The sequence below is a fragment of the Protopterus annectens genome, chromosome 7.part0 (genome assembly GCF_019279795.1).
Source record: "Protopterus annectens isolate FY-2018-M chromosome 7.part0, PAN1.0, whole genome shotgun sequence".
Classification (NCBI taxonomy): domain Eukaryota; kingdom Metazoa; phylum Chordata; order Ceratodontiformes; family Protopteridae; genus Protopterus; species Protopterus annectens.
In genome coordinates, this window is record NC_056739.1 from 1,289,376,840 (window position 1) to 1,289,398,402 (window position 21,563).

The 21,563-nt window shown below is 41.4% G+C and overlaps 1 protein-coding gene across 1 annotated transcript in view; it reads left to right on the forward strand.

Moving 5' to 3' along the window:
• TMF1 (TATA element modulatory factor 1) overlaps positions 1 to 21,563 on the forward strand; it is a 1,367,094-nt gene that overhangs the window by 1,099,019 nt on the left and 246,512 nt on the right. Inside the window, exons 11-12 of the mRNA XM_044076393.1 lie at positions 19,989 to 20,058; positions 20,145 to 20,237. Coding sequence (XP_043932328.1) covers positions 19,989 to 20,058; positions 20,145 to 20,237 — 163 coding nt within the window. The remainder of the gene's footprint in view (positions 1 to 19,988; positions 20,059 to 20,144; positions 20,238 to 21,563) is intronic.

Here is a 21,563-nt window from a genome sequence, read left to right on the forward strand (position 1 = left end):
GTTGCAGTATTTACATTTCGGTAATCTGCTGGCAGGTTGCCCTCAGTCGGCCTGATTAACAAAGTCTTGGGTCCTGTGTCGGATGCTGTCCCTTCTTCCATGATGTCAGGTCATCAGGGGTATAAAACATGCAACCGACGCCATTACATCAGTCTTTCTTGCCACGCGGTGCCTGAAGCAGAAACATTTCACAAGTGCCAGTCGGCCGACTCCTGAAATTTTAGTTTTCGAGTTTCAGAACCGAAGTCTTCAACTAAAAAGCTAAGTACTCCATTGGGGAAACTTTTTCTTGCTCCTTACTGATGTCAGTAAAAGTTAATAATTCTATTACTTGTGGGAAGCAAATACCTCATAAGGATTTTTATTTGTACTGTATTCCTTGCCTAGGCCCTGACCACGACGTACCTTGCTGTCGGTTCTGTGCTTTATTTAATCAACGCACTATGCGTCTTCGGTACATTTTTGCTTCTAAATATTTTGGATCACGGTTTAATTATCCAGAAATGACGTTGGTTAGCAGTCCGACTACCAGAATACCTAAAAAATGCAAAGAAAAAGACGGAGACAGGCCGTTGAGGTCCAAAACTGCCGACGACGCTTCTCCTAAGCCAGTCGCTAGTTCACCGGTACTCAGTGAGGCGCTTTTGCAGCCCCTGATACCAGCTACTTCTGATTTGCAGGCCTCTACTGAGACCCATTCGGAGTCCGGTGTGCCACGAGATGCTTCAGTTATGGAACCGCGGATGTCTCTACCTTGGATGGGTCCGGAGCCGCTGTGCAGGCACCAGCTTCTGAGGGTGTATTCAGGCCTACGGATTTGTATATTAAACCAACGCCATCTTCAATATTAAGGCCAAAATCTCGATCTATGTCTAAAAAAACAATGCCCAGGCCACATGTGCAGGCCCCTATGCCTAAAAAACAAATGATCAAAATGGCTGAAGATTTAATTACTCTAATCAGGGGTAGCCAATCCCCCCTCCTTCAAAGAAGCCTTAGGGCAGAAATTGACTATGAATCTTCTGAACAGGATTTTATTTCTTCTGACTCTTCTAATGAACAGGATTTGTCTATACCTACTTATGAGGACTCTGATGCAGAGGATTCCATTCCTTCTGCTTCTCCTCCTGAGGATTTTTCTTTTGGGGAAACGTTACATACCTTAAGTGAACATTTCCACTGGGAAAGTCAGGATTTTTCTGGATCTAAAAAGAGGCTTCGGGATTTTCTTCTTCTTCCTCAGCATAGGCCTTTGGCTATACCTCCTGTTCTAGACATTGTTGATGATGTGTTTTCAGAATCTAGTATGGCTCCTGATTCTCTGCCTCCGGCTCCTTGTAAGCCAGACAGATACCACAGGGTTCCTGACTCCCACAAATTCCTTTCAAAAATCCTGTTGTGGATCCTGAAACCATTTCTCAGGGCCCCAAGGGCATTAAGGCTTCTACTGCTAAAAATCCTACCCCTTCTGATAGAGATTCCAGGGCGCTGGATAGATGAGGTAAGAAGGTCTACACTTTTGCAACCTTGGCAATCAGGGCTTTAAACTGTCATTTTCATATGCTAAAATATCAGCCACATATCATGGGACTGCTTAAACAGAAAATTATGTTGATTTCTGACTGTGTGGAAAATAAAGATTTACAAGATCTATTGCATTCAGCTGAACAAGTTGGAAAACATACTTTGCAATGTGGTTTTGATTCTTAGGAGGCCACTTGCAGGGCTGCTGTAACTGGGTCTGTGCTAAGAAGGCATGCTTGGCTCAAAGAACAATCTCTGCCTGATCATGTTAAAGCAAAATTGTTGGATGCTCCTTTGCAACAGGACCGTCTCTTTGGTAATAAGGCTGAAGAAGTTCTAAAAAAGGTGGAAGATAAAGCTAAATCAATGCAAACTGTGAAAGATTTCTTACAAGTACAACCTCCAAGATTTAGTAGGCACTGGCCTACAAAGAACTGGTCCCTTCCAGTTCCTTCAAGAGCCACTCAAGTCAAACCCAGCCATTCCAAAGGCACCAGGTTTCAGTCCCAAGGGACTTTCAGAACTAAGCAATGGGGTGCCTCCTCTTCCAAATCTGGAAACAACAAGACACCTCCCTATAGTAAGCAGTTGCAATGACTTTCCTTTAGAGTTGCCAAGCACTTACCTTTTAGATGCCCCTTTGGGGGGAAAACTGTCTCTTCATGCAAAAAACTGTCAACTTATAACCCAGGACAAATGGGTTTTAAATATAGTATCCCAGGGATACAGATTTCATTTCCACATGTTGACAACTCCAAACGGATGGCCAGATCTGCCTCCAAATCAGTGGGCAGAGGCCCAGAAACAAGTAATTTCCCTCTTGAACATGGGGGCTATTCAACTAGTACCAGAAGAGGACAAGGTTTCTATTCCATACTTTTCCTGGTACCCAGAAAAGACAAATTATGGCGTCCAATTCTGGACCTATCTACTCTAAACACTTTTCTGGACATTCCAAAATTCAAGATGTTGACTCTTCACCAGTTACTTCCTATGCTAGGCAAAGATGCCTGGTTGACAACCCTAGATTTAAAAGAGGCTTACCTGCATATCCCAATCAGGGAATCTTGCAGAAGATACCTCCGCTTCAAAGCAGGCTACTTGCATTACCAGTTCTCTGCACTGCCCTTTGGCTTATCTACTGCGCCCAGGGTCTTTACAAAGTGCCTGGCTCCAGTAATTGCATTTTGCAGGCAAAGAAATATTCAGATATATCCATACCTGGACGATTGTCTAATTCAGGCAGAAAACAAGGCCATTCTTCTAAAACATCTTGTATTTGTAAAAAGGGTTCTAACTTGTATAGGGTACACTATAAACGAAAAGAAATCACAACTGGTACCCTCTCAAAAAATTACATTCCTGGGTGCAAGCTTGAATACAACTGCCCAGATGGTTTTCCTTACACCAGAAAAGCAAATTAATTTGGTGACTTACTTCAAACAGGTGGCCACAAAAACCCTGCTTTCCGCAAGGCAAATACTGCAAGCCTTGGGGTTCATGGCCTCCTGCATTCTTCTAATTCCATATGCAAGACTGCATATGAGGAAACTTCACTGGTACTTAAAAAGTTTATGGAGTCAACATTGTCACAGCCTGGAAACAATGATTCCTATCATACCTTGCCTGCGCCTAGAGTTCCTATGGTGGGCAGAGGCCTGCCACCAGAACAAGGGACTGCCATTCACACCACCCCCTGCCACCCTAACCCTAACTACAAATGCATCAGACTATGCATGGGGGGCTCATCTGGCAGGGAAGTGCATTCAGGGCAAATGGAGCCCAAATCAAATGCACCTTCATATAAATCAAAAAGAAATGCTAGCTGTATAGAATGCACTGACAGCCTTCAAGGACTACCTTCATCCAGGACAATTACTGATAAAGATGGACAATACCACGGTTATCTGGTACATAAACAAGTCGGGGGTACACATTCTTACCCTCTCTGCAGACTAGCCGTGGCATTGTGGAACACAGCCTTGAGCTATCAAGTACAACTACAATCTCAATTCCTGCCAGGAAAGCTGAATACTCTGGCAGACGAACTGAGCAGAAATCTCATGGACCCACACGAATGGAAACTGGAACCATGGATTTTCAACATGTTAACACGCAAATGGGGGAGCCCAGACATAGATCTTTTTGCCTCACACCAGAACTACCAGTTGGACAAATTTTGCACAAAAACTCATCACAAAAAAGCCTGGAAAGTGGATTCTCTGTCCTTCAGCTGGAAAAACCTATCAGTCTATGCCTTTCCCCCTCTGCCTCTGATCTCCAAAGTTCTACTAAAAGTCAAACAGGACAAACTAAAAATGATTTTGATTGCTCCCGACTGGCCTCACCAACACTGGTACCCACTCCTGCGCAGTGTGTGTCACATTTCACCGTGGCACCTGCCTCAGACTCCTTCCTTACTGTCTCAGCAGAACAAACCAACTCTGCACCCTCAGCTGCAAAAGTTGAATCTTGCAGCGTGGCTAATCACCTAAATTCTCCCTGAGCATCCCTCAGCAAACCTGTGATGGATGTCATGTTGGAGGCAAGAAGACCTAGTACTAGAAAATCTTATGCTGACAAATGGAAAAGATTCTGTGCCTGGAATCAATCTCAAGGGATAAGCACAGCAGTGCCCGACATACCTCAGATTTTGCAATACTTAACTGAGATGCTTCACAAGGGCCTGTCTTTTTCGTCCATAAAAATCCATGCCTCAGCCATTTCAGCTCATTACAACACAGAACTTCCCCACTTCTCTCATCCTCTGCTAAAGCAGTATCTTAGAGGGGCCAAAAACTTGAAACCACCCAGGAGAGCTCCAATCCCTGCCTGGGACCTTAACTTTGTATTGGAGAAACTCACCCTCCCTCCTTTTAAGCCAGCTGCTACTGCAGACTTAACATTTCTCTCCTGGAAAACAGCCATCCTTTTAGCAGTCACTTCAGCTAGAGGGATTTCTGAATTACAGGCTCTTATGGCAGTGGAGCCTTTCATCATTTTTCATGCGGACAGGGTATCGCTCAGGACCAACCCATCCTTCATGCCCAAGGTGGTATATTTTTTGTGTTTTAAATTACATATGGATATATATATATTTGGCTCCCCATTTGGGGGGCACCTGACATCTGGGGCAAGAAAAACTGATGTAATGGCGTCGGCTGCATGTTTTATACCCCTTACGACCTGACGTCATGGAAGAAGGGACAGCATCCGACGCAGGACCCAAGACTTTGTTAATCAGGCCGACTGAGGGCAACCTGCCAGCAGATTACCCAAATGTAATAACTGTAACAGTGAATACACTCAAACATCCATATTTGTGGTAAGTGTACACAACTGTACTTTTCAGTCCCAGGGGACTCTCAGAACTAAGCAGTGGGGGGCCTCCACTTCCAAATCTAGGAATAACAAGACACCCCCCTATGGTAAACAGTCTCAATGACTTCCTTTTAAAATTTCCAAGCACTTATCTTCTGACTGCCCCTTTGGGGGGAAAGATTGCTCTTCATGCAAAGAACTGGGAACTCATAACCCAGGACAAATGGGTTTTAAATATAGTGTCCCAGGGATACAGATTTCATTTCCACACGTTGCCAACACCAAATGGATGGCCAGACCAGCCCCCAAATCAGTGGGCAGAGGCTTAAAAACAAGTACTTTCTCTCTTAAGCATGGGGGCTATTCAGCTGCTACCAGAAGAGGAAAAGGGACAAGGTTTCTACTCCAGACTTTTCCTGGTACTCAGAAAAGACAACTCATGGTGTCCAATCCTGGACCTGTCTACTCTAAACACCTTTCTGGAGATTCCAAAATTCAAGATGCTGACTCTTCACCAATTACTTCCTATGCTAGGCAAAGATGCCTGGTTGGCAACACTAGATTTAAAAGAAGCATACCTGCACATACCTACCAGGGAATCTTGCAGAAGATACCTACGCTTCAAAGCAGGCTACACTCATTATCAGTTCTCTGCACTGCCCTTTGGCTTGTCTACTACGCCCAGGGTATTCACAAAGTGCCTAGCTCCAGTTATTGCATTTTGCAGGCAAAGAAGTATTCAAATATACCCATACCTGGACGATGGTCTAATTCAGGCAGAAAGCCAGGGCCTACTTTTGAATCATCTGGCGTTTTAAAAAGGGTTCTAACTTATCTGGGGTACACCATAAATGAAAAGAAATCAGAACTGGTACCCTGTCAACAAATTACATTCCTGGGAGCAAGCTTGAATACAACTTCCCAGATGGCTTACTTCACGCCAGAAAAGCAAATTCATTTGATAACCTATTTCAAACAAGTGGCCACAAAAATCCTGCTATCTGCAAGACAAATACTGCAAGCCTTGGGGCTCATGGCTTCCTGCTTTCTTCTAAATCCATATGCAAGACTGCATATGAGGAAACTACAGTGGTATCTAAAAAGCCTATGGAGTCAACATTTTCACAGCCTAGAAACAATGATTCCCATCATGCATTGCCTACACCTAGAGTTCCTCTGGTGGGCAGAGGCCTGCCACCAAAACAAGGAACTACCATTCACACTTCCCCCTGCTGCCCAAACCCTAACAACAGATGCATCAGCCTATGCATGAGGGGCTCACCTGGCAGGGAAGTGCATTCAGGGCAAATGGAACCCAAATCAAATGCACCTACATATCAATCAAAAAGAAATGTTAGTTGTACAGAATGCTCTGACAGCCTTCAAGGACTACATTCTTCCAGGACAACTAATGGTAAAGACGGACAACACCACAGTTATGTGGTACATGAACAAGCGGGGGGGTACACATTCCTACCCCCTCTGCAGACTAGCCATGACATTGTGGAACACTGCCATGAGCTACCAAGTGCACCTACAATCTCAGTTCCTGCCAGGAAAATAAAATATACTGGCAGAAGGACTAAGCATAAACCTCATGGACCCACATGAGTGGAAACTGGAACCAAGGATTTTCAACATGTTAACAAGCGAATGGGGGAGCCCAGGCATAGACCTATTTGCCTCCCCCCAGAACTACCAATTGGACAAGTTTTACACATGGACTCCCCACAAACAAGCCTGGAAAGTGGATGCTCTGTCCTTCAGCTGGAAAAACCTATCAGTCTACGCCTCCCCCCCCCGCTGCCTCTGCTCTCCAAAGTTCTACTAAAAGTCAAACAGGACAAACCAAGGATGATTTTGATTGCTCCAGACTGGCTGCGCCAACACTGGTACCCCCTCCTGCGCCGTGTGTCATAGTTATCTCCATGGCACCTGCCTCAGACCCCTTCCTTGCTGTCTCAGATCCTGCACCCTCAGCTTCCAACATTGAACCTTGCAGACTGGCTAATTACTTAAACTCACCCTTATCATCCCTCAGCAAACCTGTGATGGATGCCATCTTAGAGGCAAGGAGGCCTAGTACTAGAAAATCTTATGCTGAAAATGGAAAAGATTCTGTGCCTGGAACCATTTACCTCAGATTTTGCAATACTTAACAGAGATGCTTCACAAGGGCCTTTTTCCTCCATTAAAATCCATGCCTCAGCCATTTCAGCGCATTATAACACAGACCCTCCCCTCTTCTCTCATCCTCTGCTCAAGCAGTACCTCAGACGGGCCAAAAATATTAGACCAACCAGGAGAGCTCCAACCCCTGCCTGGGACCTTAACTTTGTATTGGAGAAACTCACTCTACCTCCTTTCGAGCCAGCTGCTACTGCAGACTTAAAATTTCTTTCTTGGAAAACAGCTTTCCTTTTAGCAATCACTTCAGCTGGAAGGATATCTGAATTACAGGCCCTTATGGCAGTGGAGCCTTTCATCATCTTTCATGTGGACAGGGTGTCACTCAGGACCAATCCATCCTTCATGCCCAAGGTGGTATCCAGTGTAGCTCTTAATCAGTCCATTCATTTGCCAACCTTCTTTCCCAATCCACAGAACAAAGGGGAGCGGGTTCTGCATTACTTGGATGTGCACAGACAACTTAGATTCTACTTGGACAGGACTAAACCTCGAAGAAAATCTGAACAGCTGCTGGTAGCATTTGCTGCAGGGGCAGAGGGGAAGGCTATTTCAAAACAAACCATTTCTAAATGGGTAAGTCATTGCATTCATTTCTGCTATAAGCACCATGGAAAACCTATCCCCCAGGGGATCAGATTTCACTCCACCAGGGCTGCATCTACTTCTGCAGCCTTTCTCAGAGGTGTTCCTACCAGGGACATCATAGAAGCTGCTACCTGGAGTTCTGTACATACTTTCACCAAGCATTATCATTTGCCAATTTTCTCTAAATCCAGAGCTGGTTTTGCAACTGCTGTCTTGCAGGGCCTTATAGCAGGCCCTAATGCTATATAAACTCCTCCTCCCAACCATAGCTTTGGGAATCTACCCAAATGTAATGACTGCAACAGTGAAACACGAAGAACATAGTACAGTTGTGTACAGTTACCATAAATGTAGATGTTCAAGTGTATTCACTGTTGCAGTCCTTTTTACCCTCCCTCCAGCCCCCTAACTTCTTCTGGCTATACCTCTACTTTCCTTTACTATGCTTAAAAGCCTTTTTCGTGTATTTGCTTTTTGTTGGAGGTATACCTTTGTGTTTTTATGTTTATTTGCTCCCCATTAGGGGGGCACCTGACATCTGGTGCAAGAAAAACTGATGTAATGGTGTCGGCTGCATGTTTTATACCCCTGACGACCTGACTTCGTGGAAAAATGGACAGCATCTGATGCAGGACCCCAAGACTTTGTTAATCAGGCCGACTGAGGGCAACCTGCAAGCAGATTACCCAAATGTAATAACTGCAACAGTGAATACACTCGAGCATCTACATTTGTGGTAAGTGTACACAACTGTACTTTGTTGATGGGTCTTGATGCAGTGAAAGCATTTGACAGACTGAGCTGGGATAAAGGGTCGGACAATGGAAGCATTTGCATTTCCTAATGCAATTATAGGGTTAATTAGGGGATATATGAAGGATCTGTGGCAAGACATAAGATGGGAGGTTTCCTCTGATAAGCTGTGTTTGAACAGAGGAACCAAGCCAAGGTACAGTCTTTCCCCTTTTATTTGCTTTATACTTAGGGCCATTGACAAGGAAAGTAAGGACTCAGAAATTCAAGGATATAATTGGTATGATAATCAAGAAATGTTGGCATTATTTGAAGATGATATTATTTGTGCTTGATAAATCCAGAAAGGGGAATTTTGGTGATGTGAAACATTTGACCATTGCAAGTTTTTTTCGGAAAATAAAATTTAATGAAGATAAAATAAAGGCTATGGCAGTAAATTATGTACCCACACATGAATTGGTTCAGTAGTACCTAGGTTTATGGGGACATGATAAGATTAAGTATTTAAGTGTATGGATTAAAATGGATACTGTTATGGCACCTAAGGATGTATGAGAAGAGACTGAAAAAAGATTGATATAAAAATTGATGAACTGGAAGCCCTTGTTTATGGATATGGATAGTAAGATTCGAGAAGTGGGTGTTTTTAGTCCCTTTAGTTTTATGTATAGGTGAGGCATATTTTTATCAACCAGATGAATAGTTGTGGAGAATAATTAATAAAAGAGTTAAATGAATTTATTTGGGAGGGTAAAAAGGCCTCAATGAGCCCCGTACAGTATTCCAGGATGCCTCCTAAATAGTTTGAAACATGACCTGTCAGGATCACTTGAGTCACTTTTCAACTATAGCCTTAAAACAGGCTTTGTGCCATGAATGGAGGACTGCAATGGTTATCATACTTGATAAGAGTGGACCATTAACCCACCCCAGAAACTATGGTCCTATTAGTCTGATTAGTCTAATATGCAAAGCCATGGAACAAATTATCATGGAAATGATCAACAAAGACATAGATAACCTTCAGATACTGGATCCAACCCAACTTGGCGTAGTCAAGGGGGAAAGTCATACCTGCTAAACCTGGTGGACTTATTTGTGAATGTCACCAAGGCAATGAAATGAGGGGAAAATGCTACACATTGCCTAAGTGGACCTGGCTGTGGTGTTAGATACAGTGCTCCACTTTGTATAATTGGCAAACTCACTAAACTGAGCATAAGCCCCTCCATGACTTGCTGGATTGCCAGCTGGCTCACAAACAGGATCCAGTAAATCAGGATTGGTGAGACAACCTCCACTAAGAGACTGGTCACTGGCAGGGTACCTCAGGGCTCCGCGCTGGGACCACTGCTATTTGGCATCTGCTTCTTAGAGGTAAAGGCTTATGTTAAGGGTCTTTGGCTGACCAAGTTCACAGATGACTGGAAGTTGGGAGCTATCAGAATTTCCCCCATGACACAAACTTATTACAAGAGGACCTAACACAGACAAATGACTGGAGCCAAAATCATGCATTAAAACTAAAAGCCAGGAAATGAATTATAGTGCCTTTTGGAAAGACTGCAGCCCAAGCTATTTATTCCATCAAAAAGACACCCCTGAGAGTTGACACAGTAGTCAGAGCTGGAAACATATGTAGACAGTAATCTGGTCTTACTACCTTGGCATGTGGCCAGGGTAGTAAGAAAATAATTCTTTGTCGCTCAACTTATAAGTAAGGGCATGGCGTAGGTTCAAGGAAGTCATAGTGCCACATTATCCAGCCCTTATCAGACCCATCACTGAGTATAATATCCCCTTGGGCATGTATCTAAGCAGACATATGCAACAGCTGGAATGCTCACAAAAGTTCTTTACCAGGAGAATGCAGGATGTAAACATAATGTCTTGTACGAATCTCTTTAAAGGCCTTCCTCTGTATTTAGTCTCCTACAGGTTACTGAGAGGTGAACTATACCTGGCATACAAGGCATCCTTGGATCCAACTCTGATGGAGCTTCTGCACAGTCTCAAAACGAACATTAGAACCACTAGATCCAAGGATTTAAGTTTTTTTTCTTGTTAAGTAGGACATGTTGGCAAGACAGGCATGTGTCTCAGAGGATCACCATGCTCTGGAACAGGCTAAACTTCTGTGAAACAGGGACCATCTCTAACTCTGTGTAAGCATAACATTGTCCAGTGGATGGGAAATAAGAAGTTCACCCCGGGTCTGACCCCCGGGTCTCTGACAGATGGAGGTAAACAGTAAATATGCCCAAACTAGCATACCCCACACACACGTAATCTTTAGAAACGTCCTAACATACCCCTCTCCTAATACACTCCCATGATACATAGGGACACAATTGGGTTGAGTTGCACTTCTAGGCTTTTAAAGACCCTGATGGTCATTAGCCTAGTATAGTTCATTAGCCTATGAACCTAAGTGGGATCTTCCCCATAGAACAAGGTGGTTTAGGAATACTTGATTTGTATGGATATTTTAGAGCTACACAGCTAAGGCTAATATACATAACACAAGCAGAAGGCTACAAATCAAAGTAGAAAGGGATGATGATGAAGGAGGTAGAATAATTCAAGAATTAAGGAAAGAATAAGATTTGGATGCAGATCCTGAAGAACAGCTACTACTACTATACAAAATATTATATTCATACATTTGGAAAAAATATTCTTAGAACTAATTCAGCAGGAGAAAGTACATTTTGCCAGTAGGGTTGACTGCATGTAGGGATACAAAAATATACAAGAAGGGGCTGAAATTTACTGAATAAAACTGGCAAAGGAACCAAGGTATTGGGAGCCGATAACTAGAGAGGGAAAGGTAATGAAGTGGGATGAGGCCAAGCAGAAGTTTGGACTACAGGTTAGCTACTGGGGCATTTCTTGTCCATGTTAAGGCAAAGAGAAAGGGGTACCTGAGCCCTTAGTGAGAGCCCAGCTCTGGAATAGTTTTTAGCTGAGTGTAGAACAGAAACTGTGGTTTAAAAACCAAAATAATTAGTAGGGTATTTAAAATAGTGCTTGATGACTGCAAGAATCAATCAAAGGAGGTTGGAAAAGATTGAGAAGAGAGATTGGAAAAGCAAATTACAAAGGAACAGTGGAAGGATGTATGTATGGCTCCCAGATATGCAACAAAATCTAGAAGGTTTACTGTTTTTCTTGGAAATGTTTGCATAGGTATTTTATACCCCAAGCAGACTTCAAAGAACTTTTCCTCAGGTAGATATGAAATTCTGGAGGTGTGATGCTAGAGAAAGAGTGATGTAATTGCGAATATGTTTTTGGGAGTGTAATGAGTTGGCTGATTTTAAAACTTCTCTGCAGAGTACCCTGTCAGAACTATTGGGGGAGCAAATGTCTGTTAAGTAAAGAAGTTATTTGTTTGAGCTCAGACACAGGCTCCAGAATGCCTAGATATAGTAAGCCGTATTCAGTTTAATGCTGTTGGCTGCCAAAAACATCTTTATTAGAAAATGGAAATCAAAATCTAAACCAACTATAATTGAAGTATTGAATACTGTTAAAGAGAGAAAAGAACTGAAGTGGAATATTTAAAAAAAGGGAAGGAACAAATTATATGGAAGTAAATGGAGTTTGTTGAAACGATGCACACAGAATGAAGTTTAGGAGGAGTCATGAGGTATAAGAGAAGACAGGAGTTGAGCAGTTTATCTAATGCTGGAATGAGTGACAGTTATAAAAACAAACATATATATGAAAAAATATTAATATGAATTGTTTCTATAATTTAATAAGTTTGTTTAAAAATAAGAATAAAAAATGAATATGCTAAACCTCCAGCCTATACTGCCCTTGCTAATGCCACAAGGCTTAATGGCACCTTTCACATGAGGGATATGGCCTCCATATTCATATTTTTCAAGGCTGCAGGAGGTTTCTGTTGTGCTTGGCAGCTTCCCAATTCTTTTAGTTCACCTCCTTGCCCTGTGGGCTTTCCTCTGTTCCCATTAATATTCAGTGGTTGCTTATTTCCTCTGTTTGCTCATTTAGGACTTCATGACATACACATCCTTTAATTTCTGGGTGGCTATTTAATTTAGTCTTGACAAGCCCTGGGTCTTACCAGCTCTTGTTTCACCAACCTTGGCAATATTGGTCGGCTTCCCAAAATTGAGTCTAGCACAGAGAGCAGTATATTTCTATCTGTGATCAAAGTTACCCTCCTGAACACTTTTTTTTGCTCAACTTTTCCAGGATGTCACTTGGCAGCCATGAAAATTTTGAGAACCCTGGAGCATATGTCAGCCTTTTTATTTATAGACCCTCATCTAAAGCTATATGAGGAGAAAACCCTGTGGTACTTGAAGAACCTGTACTTACAACACATGTAGCCTCTTTTGAGAACCCACCCTTTGCCCCCCTGCTGTTAGGAAGTTCAGTTGTTAAACTGTTCGGCTGAGGGCTGAGTCATAGAATGCCATTTAACATCTCCCAGAGCATTCGAGCACTAATAATAGACATATCAGAGCATGTAAGTGGGCCTACACTGGATTCTTCATGGTCCAGCACAGCTATACACACAAAAGACACAAACCACCAACTTGATTCAACTACAAGGAGATGTTGGCCTTGATCTATGCCTTGAAATGTATGGGTGCCAGTTGCGGATTGGACATCTTGACATACTTGTACATAAACAAGAGCAGTCCAGGCAGTCTGTTTCCTTTACGATTCTGAGGTGGGAACACCCAGTATGTTTTTGGGAGATGGGATGAACCCCACAGAGACACTGAGAGAACATGCAAGCTCCACACAAGCACTGGCCAGAGGGCAGGATCAAACTTTGTGCTTGGGAGAAAAAGACCATGCTGTTATGCCAACTGTGTCCCAAAAACATGCTTGCTGTCTCTACCTCATACTTGCCCAAGAATGAAGTTGTAGGTAGCAACAGCAGTTCTAGATGTAGCCTATCAGGGGGAGAGTTGTGTAGACTATCACTTTGGACATCAACTGTGATGCACAGTATCCTCTAAATAGCAACTCTGATCACAGACTACCCACTATGTCAGGGCTAGCCACATGACAGTCTAAAAACTGACTATAGGTTATTTGGTTGCATAAGAGAGTTGAGGACCTGCCCTACTTTGACCTATGGCAGGAACCCATGCTAATAGTGGGAGGAGTCTATGTACCTCTGGCCAGTGTGTTCCCACCATAAAGCCGAGCAGCCCTGGGTCACTAAGCCAGTGGCCATCCAGTGTCTAGTTGCCCAATTTAGGTTGCCTGTGATAGCTGTCTTGAGCAAAGGCTGGACATAAAATCCATCAACCTGCCAAACATGAACTAAGGATTGCACCACTCACTCTAAGCTCACTGAGGGGATGCAGCTTGGAAGTAGATATCAAGATGGTAGGGAGGAGGCTGGACATCCTCTGTATCCAGAAGACATGATGGTAGTGCAATGCAGCAAAGCCAGTTAGCTTGAGATCAGAGTCTGCTACTCAGAGGGAAGACAGATTCGAAATGGTGTGAGAATTGAGGTAAGGGAGACACTTCAAAAGACGGTGAGAGATGTCATCAGAATTAGTGACAGACTCTTGGTAATCAGACTCCAGTGTAAGATTAGGACAGGAGTCATAATATCATCCTTTACCCCTTAGCAGGGCTGTGATAGTGAGGAAAAGTGTGCATTCAGGCAGCAGTTATAGAGTGTACTGGATAAAGCAGGATAACATGAGATGATGTTGATAATGGAAGACCTGAATGCTCATTATAGGGACAGACAGAACAGGATACGAGGACTGCTCATTCCACATGGATGGAGCAGCAGGAGTAAATGAGTGGTCATTCCAGATTTGTGTCTGGCATATGGCTTGATGGTGGCCAACACATAGTTTAGCAAGAGAGACTGCCAGAAGATAACGTATAAGAGTAACCAGCTTGCAACTGGGATGGACATCCTCCCAGTAGGGAAAGGGCATTAGAGTAGAATCAGAAATTGCAAAGTCATCCCCAGTGCCCACAGCATAACATTAATGATGGCCACAGTCAGCAGCAAGCAGTGATCAGAGAAGGCTCTCTGAGGTCAACAGAGATTAGACTGAAGACCTGGAAGTTGACTGGACTGAAAGCACAAGAGTTCAAGGAAATACTCAGGGGTGTAGCATCCCAGGAAGAAGAGGAGATGGGTGGAGCTGAAGAAGATGAATGGCAGCATCTCAAGACAGCATGTCTGAGAACTGTAAAACAGATATGCAGCTGATTTCAGTGTGAAAATAAGGTACATAAGGAATGCTAGTAGGGAAATGCAGAAGTCCAGGAAATTGCCAAAATAAAGAAGCAGTACAGTTTAAAGTGGGAGCTAGGAATTGACTGACCAGGCTACAAAGAAATACTGCTTGGCTAACAAAGAGCAATCGCAGTAACAAACAACAAGACATCAGAGGCAGTCTGCCAGCTTCCAGAAAGTGACTCGGCAGATGGCATAAAGAAAATCTTATGAAGGTGCAAGGCAAAGACAGAAAGATATAAAAAAAAATAGTCATCAGAAACCCTCCATAAAGGATGTTGACAACAACCTTCTGACCAGTCCACAGGCCATCAAAGCCGGATGGAATGAGTACTTTCAGCAGTTTCTGAATGCGAAAACACCACAGAAGCTGTACTGCCCTTGACATAGCCCAAGATGAAAGAGGAACCCACCTTATAATCAGTAAGAACAGCACTCAGGAAAATGAAGTCAAGGAAAGCAGCAGACTCAGATGAGGCCACAAGATATATGATCCAAGATGTTGGGTAAGTTAGGGGAGAAATAGCTCCAGAGGGTACTCGTAGATGGAGATAAAGCATATCCTAGATGACTCACAATAGTGAGCAGTATAGAGCCATCAAACTTTTGTCATACTGTATGGAGGTGCTGGAGAGGGAGATTGATATATGAATACACTGAGCAGTAGAAAACAAAATGAGAGATGAGCAGTTTAGATTCAGATCAGGATGCAGGAAAAGCATCCAGATGTTTGCAGTGAAACAGATAGTTGAGAAGAAGGTAGAGATGAGGAAAGAGTCAACTGGGTATTCCTAGACATGGAGAAAGCACACAGCAAGGTCCCTAGAAAGATAATTTGGACAGTCCTGCAATGGTTCGGAGTCCCAGAAACACTGGTATAATTAGTGCAAACTATGTGCAAAGACTCAATGAAACAAGCATGAATAGTGCTTTGACTGACATTGGGGTTCTCAGTGAGATTGGATGTACATCACGGTTCATCTATGAGCTCCCAGCTGTTCATACTAGTGATGGACTACATTAGCAAACAGGTCAGAGTGAGAGATCAACAAAGTTGCTGTATGCAGACTATGTGGCATTGCACACAAACTCTGAACAAGAACTTCAGACAATGATAGGGGAATGGAATGTAAAACTGAAAGCACACAGGATAAAACTAAATACAGATAAGACTGTTGTCATGATAGCAAATGGAGGAAATCAAAAGTTGCTGAAAATTAAGATAGAAGGGAAATAGTGGCATAAGTCAATAGCTTCAAGTGTCTAGGAGGGTGGTTGAGGAGAAGGGAAGTTCAAATGAGAAGATCAAAGCTAGAATTATAGGGACTGCAACCAGCTAGCCCAAAGGTAGTGTTTGATAAAAGAATGCTGACGAAGCTGAAAAGTAAGGTGTACAAAACAATGATGTGACTAGTACTACTGTATGGTACAAAACCTGGAGAGTGAAGGTAGAACAGCTGAGGAAGCTAAAAGTGATGGAGATGAACTGCCTGAGACAGACAGTAGAATGCACACTGTGGGACAGACAAATAAATGAGGACATCAGATCAGAAGCCCAAATATCTCCAAATGTAGAGAAGGTCAAAGAAAACAGATTACAGTGGTTTATGTGCATGTGCAAGAAAGCTGAAGACAATCTGGTGAAGAAGATTTGGGCTAGTCAGGAAAAGGGGAAGAGGAAACGTGGGTGTCCAGCAAAGAGGTGGATGGACTGTGTGAGAGAAGACCTGTGACAGTCGCACATGATGGTTGAAGTTGTTAGGAGTGGCACTGAATTGAAAGACATGCCGTAGTCGACCTGTAACCCTGACCTCTTGTATAGAAAATGGGAAAGGGGGGGGGTTTGATGATGATGATAAGTTGTCTAGTCACCATAGTTCTGGACCTGTGTGATGGAAATATGGATGCAGGACATATGCCACTGTACATCCCCTATTCTCTCTTAGGCCTGTTATTCTGCAGTGGACCTTCCACTTGCTGGCTGGTCATCCAATTTGTCTACTGCAGGGACAAAAAATTGAAGAAATGGAAATCCCTCAAAAGGGTGGCAGTTACTATGATAGCTAGGAAGCCCTAAGGGCCAAGCAGCAGCCTGGAAAGATTTTAACTGGTCAGTTGTAGCTGGATGGTTAACACTTGTCCTGACTGTACTACAGCCATAATGTCTTCTCATAGACCCAGCATTTTGGTAATACGTACAACTTCTGTTTAGGCATTCTGCCCCAGCATATTCTATCTCTTTATTTAGCTCTCTGTCATTCTGTTTTTCTGTTTCTCATGTGCTAATGGCAAAGATGTAGGAACTAACTGATGTTTAACAGCTCTGGAATTATTTATTTATTTTTTTTAGTAATTTTGATTATGAGACTTGTACTGCTTATTAAAATTAAACAGTATAAAATTTCATCAGGAGTACACCTGTGGTGGGGCAGTATACATCTCTTTAAAAACAGACTCTTCAGAAACAACGTAATCACTTCCAAATAGTCAAAAATATGAAGTTGAAACCATTTTGTCAGAAGAAGCAATTACTGTAAAATACATGCAGCATAACTATACTAGAATTATTCACAGTATTTTTATGAGAGGTAAAGCCCTTCCACATGGCATATAGAAGATTAAACACAGCACACACACCCTAACCCAAACCCTATGCTTAAGCCTAACCAAAGCTTTAAGGGTAAACAAAACCTCAGTATTAATCATGATTTAAGCCATAAAGTCACTTATTTTTGCAAGTACTACAGCAACCGCATTCAAACTAATGACATTTTTGAAAGTAGCATTTGAGCAAATGGTATGCTATTCATGTGCAGCATTCACACAAATGAAATTTGACCAAAAGGACATGAATAAGCTCAAGATTCAGGTATCCTTGTCACCTGTGGCAATATTCCAAACTGAAAAGTAGCAAAGACTGTTGTAGTTTCTTTGCTTGCATATACTCTGATTATGTTTAATTTGCTTATTTGTTCAAGCAGTCTTACCTGTTTTAATGAAAGTGGATATATTTCTGGTGAATTGTTTGGGATATGGAAAGTCAAAAATGATGCTTTTCAACGTGTGCACAAAGTACATCTTTTTTTACTTATGGGGTAGTACCTGCAGTATGTGTTTATTTTAATTTTACATATCCTGCTCTTTCCAGGCAAAGAATAGTCACAGAAAAATGCACCTGTTCTGCATAATTAGAATGACAGACAGCTGCCCAAGTCTTTGTAAAACGTATGTGACCTGCAACCTGCAGACTTTTGAATATGGTATCACAGAATTTACATGAGCATATGAAAATTCTGATGGATGAAAGCCTATGATCTGTAGAATCTCTCCATGCATTGCAGCTTGCCCCTTTCTCGCCTGTCTTATCCATTCTTTATTCTAGCACATGCAGGTTTAGCCCCCTCTGATGACTGACTGTAGCACATCTGGCTTTAACATCTGCCAGCCAGATGTTTGGATAAGTGTGGTTATTTTGGTCCATCTTCTTGTGGAATTTACAGCTTGTGCCTATGATTCATTCTGGATATTTTATGGCAGCACTTGTCTTTCATGCTGAAATATTATGGCTGAGTTTAAGCTTCACTCTTTTGGATTTGTGGTTTGAGCTATGGCTTAGACTTTGGCTTATTCCTCTGGATCATTTTAGGTTATGGCATTTTTTGGAAAACAATTGAATTGGACTGCAACTTTTCTAAAACAAGGTTCTGGCTGAAGAACAGTGCATTAAATACTCCCACATCCACATAAAACAAAATCCATCCATGTCCATATTCAGGCACAACCTATATCTATGGACGGGAAACAGAGAATTTACCCCAGGGCTGCTCCAGTACTACTGATGGATGGAAGCAGCTCCCCCCTGTACTACTAATGGATGGAGGCAACTCTGAAATGCTTTATCCCGTGCATGGAATCCCTCAAATTATCTTTGGTATAATCCCAGTTGTTCTCATTAGGGATAATAGTAATTAGTGACCATGGGTAAGGCCAGTCTATAACTAAATAAGTTAGGTTATTTTGAGCACAAAAAGAGAAATTAGCTAGGCTTAATATGGCCCACAAAGGCAGCTAGCCTAGTACTTATCTTTGAACCCATACAGTTTATAATTTATTGTTTTGCTTATAGTAATGATTTCTTGCAAACTTGTTTTGGTGTCATAACCAGTTTTCACATTTATAGTAGTATGAATGCAACTGCATATCTTTTTGTGTTAATTTGTTTGATTATTATATTAGTTTAGATTATCATAGTGTTATTGTTTTTTTTTTTAATCTTAACATAGACTGCATGTTCTCATATTACTTCATATCTTTAAATATTTTTGTACTGTGTCATTTCTTACTGTGCTTCATGTAAACCTGTGTGGAGTACGTAAGTTTAACAACTAAAATAAAGTTGAAGTTAAATAATACAGTCTGAAACCCACCTGCACTGTCTGTGAAATAGTGGTTTCTCTAGTCTTATTTAAATTCCCCATTCCAACTACTCCTGGTCCCTTGTCCACTGTCTTCATCTGGTGTTATTTTTTTCTACTGTTAACTGGTAAAGTTAATTCATTCATTCCTCTGTGTTTACCCGTGTAATCCATTTCAAGGTTGTGGGAATGGCAAACTTATTTGGGAAAGGGTGCATACATGTACACACGTGAACATGCACACTTGTGGCATGCATATCTACATACAGTTTTGATGATCACCAATTCACCTACAGCTTGTCTTTGGAATGGAGCAGGAAACCAGAGCACCTAGCATAGCCTCACAAGGACACAGTGATGATGTATGAATAAGAATTGAATTGGAGAACCAGGTGCTTGAGGCAGATGTGTTAACTGTTTCTCCACTGTGATACTTATTTATAAAGTTGTATGTATATAATAAGAGGCCAGAAGTTGTTAATGCGGCCTTGTCTTGTTATATGCTTAGTGGTAAATAGTTAAAATGAAATTAAACACAACCAGTTTTACACTTTACCTGGGGCTCTTATTTTTCATTGTAGACCTTTTATTGAGCTACAACTTGATTGTCTACAGTCCCAGAGGATTCATACAGATTATTCATATTCAGTCACCTCCATTTATGTATACTGCATAAATTAAAAAACTAGAGTTGTACAACAGATGGAGCTTAAAACTGTGAACTTTAAATTTGTAACATTTGGTACATCCAGGTTACATACTATGTAACTCATAAATATGACAGCTGTCTGTAAGAGAGTACATTGAACAGCTTCACTATTTAATTTAATTTAATTGTAATATGTGTATGCTGCTGTGCAACAACAGAGGCTTTTTGTGCTGTTTGCTGCACAATATATGAAAGAAAATTATGAAGATATTATTTCTCATTACAGCTATCATGTGGACCTGGAGAATCTGAGGAGCGATTACACCAGATCCCTTGAAGAAACAAAGAAGGAAAAGGTAGCATTAGCAGTATATAATTATATTTGGAAATGGAATATTGTGACTTCAGTATTAATATTTGCTTATTTTTTGTTTGTTTTAAGATGCTTTTATTAAGTCAGCTGGAAATGGAGAAGATGAAGGTTGAACAAGAAAAGAAGAAAGCATTTCTTGCACAAGAAGCACTAAGAGAAAAGGTGCTGTGTAGTTATCTTTTGATAATTTTAGTGTGTGCATTCACATATACTGTATCAGGTTTAGCTGTCACATGATTTTAGCAAGCCATAATGTTACTATCCTAGTCTGGTATGTACAGCATGCTCTGAATATGCTTTGCAGCATGCTCCTATTTACTATATGTACATTTGTACTGTAAGATGAAACATGTTTTCCGTAAAACATTTTCAGTTCTGAACTTTTCAAAGCATACTGTTGATGCACTATTATAATTTTACTTAATGTTATAATCAGATGTCTGCAGATGCCATGTTAGCAGAATTAGGAGAACTGCAACAAGATCTACTATGACAACATCCTTTGGTATCCCTTTGTTGCTGTCTTCACTTACCATGTTTGCATGTTGTAGGCCGTTAGGGTTTAAGAAAATGTGGCACAGAGATTTTCTAATGGGTTACTGTTCTGGTAAATGTTGTCACCTTCAGTATTAATTTGTGGCTGATGTTGTAGCTACAGAAACATCCTCAAAGTAGCCATCTACCCAGTTAATGAATAAATATAATCACTGGGCACGGGTGCTAATGGTGCAGTGATCCATGATTCCCTAGTGCTATAATCCAAGTATTTGTTTTATTATTTTCTCAGAAGAAGAGGGGAACAGAGCTAAGAAAAGAACAGACAGCAATGAGTATAAGGGGAACACAGGCTGTAGCATGCACTTCAGCATAAATAACCGTAATTTGAGGTTAGGTAATGCTTGTGGGTGTAGCTGTTGATTTGGGGCTGTTGTTTCTGTCTGGAGGACTAAACTTCATTTTTTAAAAAGACATGTAGTTTTGTTTTTTCTAAGTTAATAGAGGATGGGGATGTTCTGAAAATGTATTTAGTTTTTTGTTTGAGTGATTTCATTAAAACAAAAAGGTTTGAAAATATGCCATAGGTTTAAACAGAGATGTGAAGAAACAACTGTATAAAAGATCAGCATGCCGTACATTAATAGTATGTGCATGTAACACAAAAGATGGACATATATATTAAAAAACTGCCATGTTTAATAGGTGAGAACATGCTATCCATATTATCTTGGAACTTAAATGGTATTACAGGTATAGGCAAAAAGAGAGAGTACTGAATTATATTAAGAAATCCAGAGTGCAAATTGTTATGCTGCAGGAGACACATTTAGAAAGAAATGAGCATATGAATTTAACAAATAAAGGATTTCAGGATGGATATTTAGCAGAATATCAGTAACAAAGAAAAATGGGGTATTTATACTGATTGCTAGAGGGACTCTAGTAGTAGTGATAGAAGAAGAGGAAAAAAGACAGTACTGTTAATTTGTG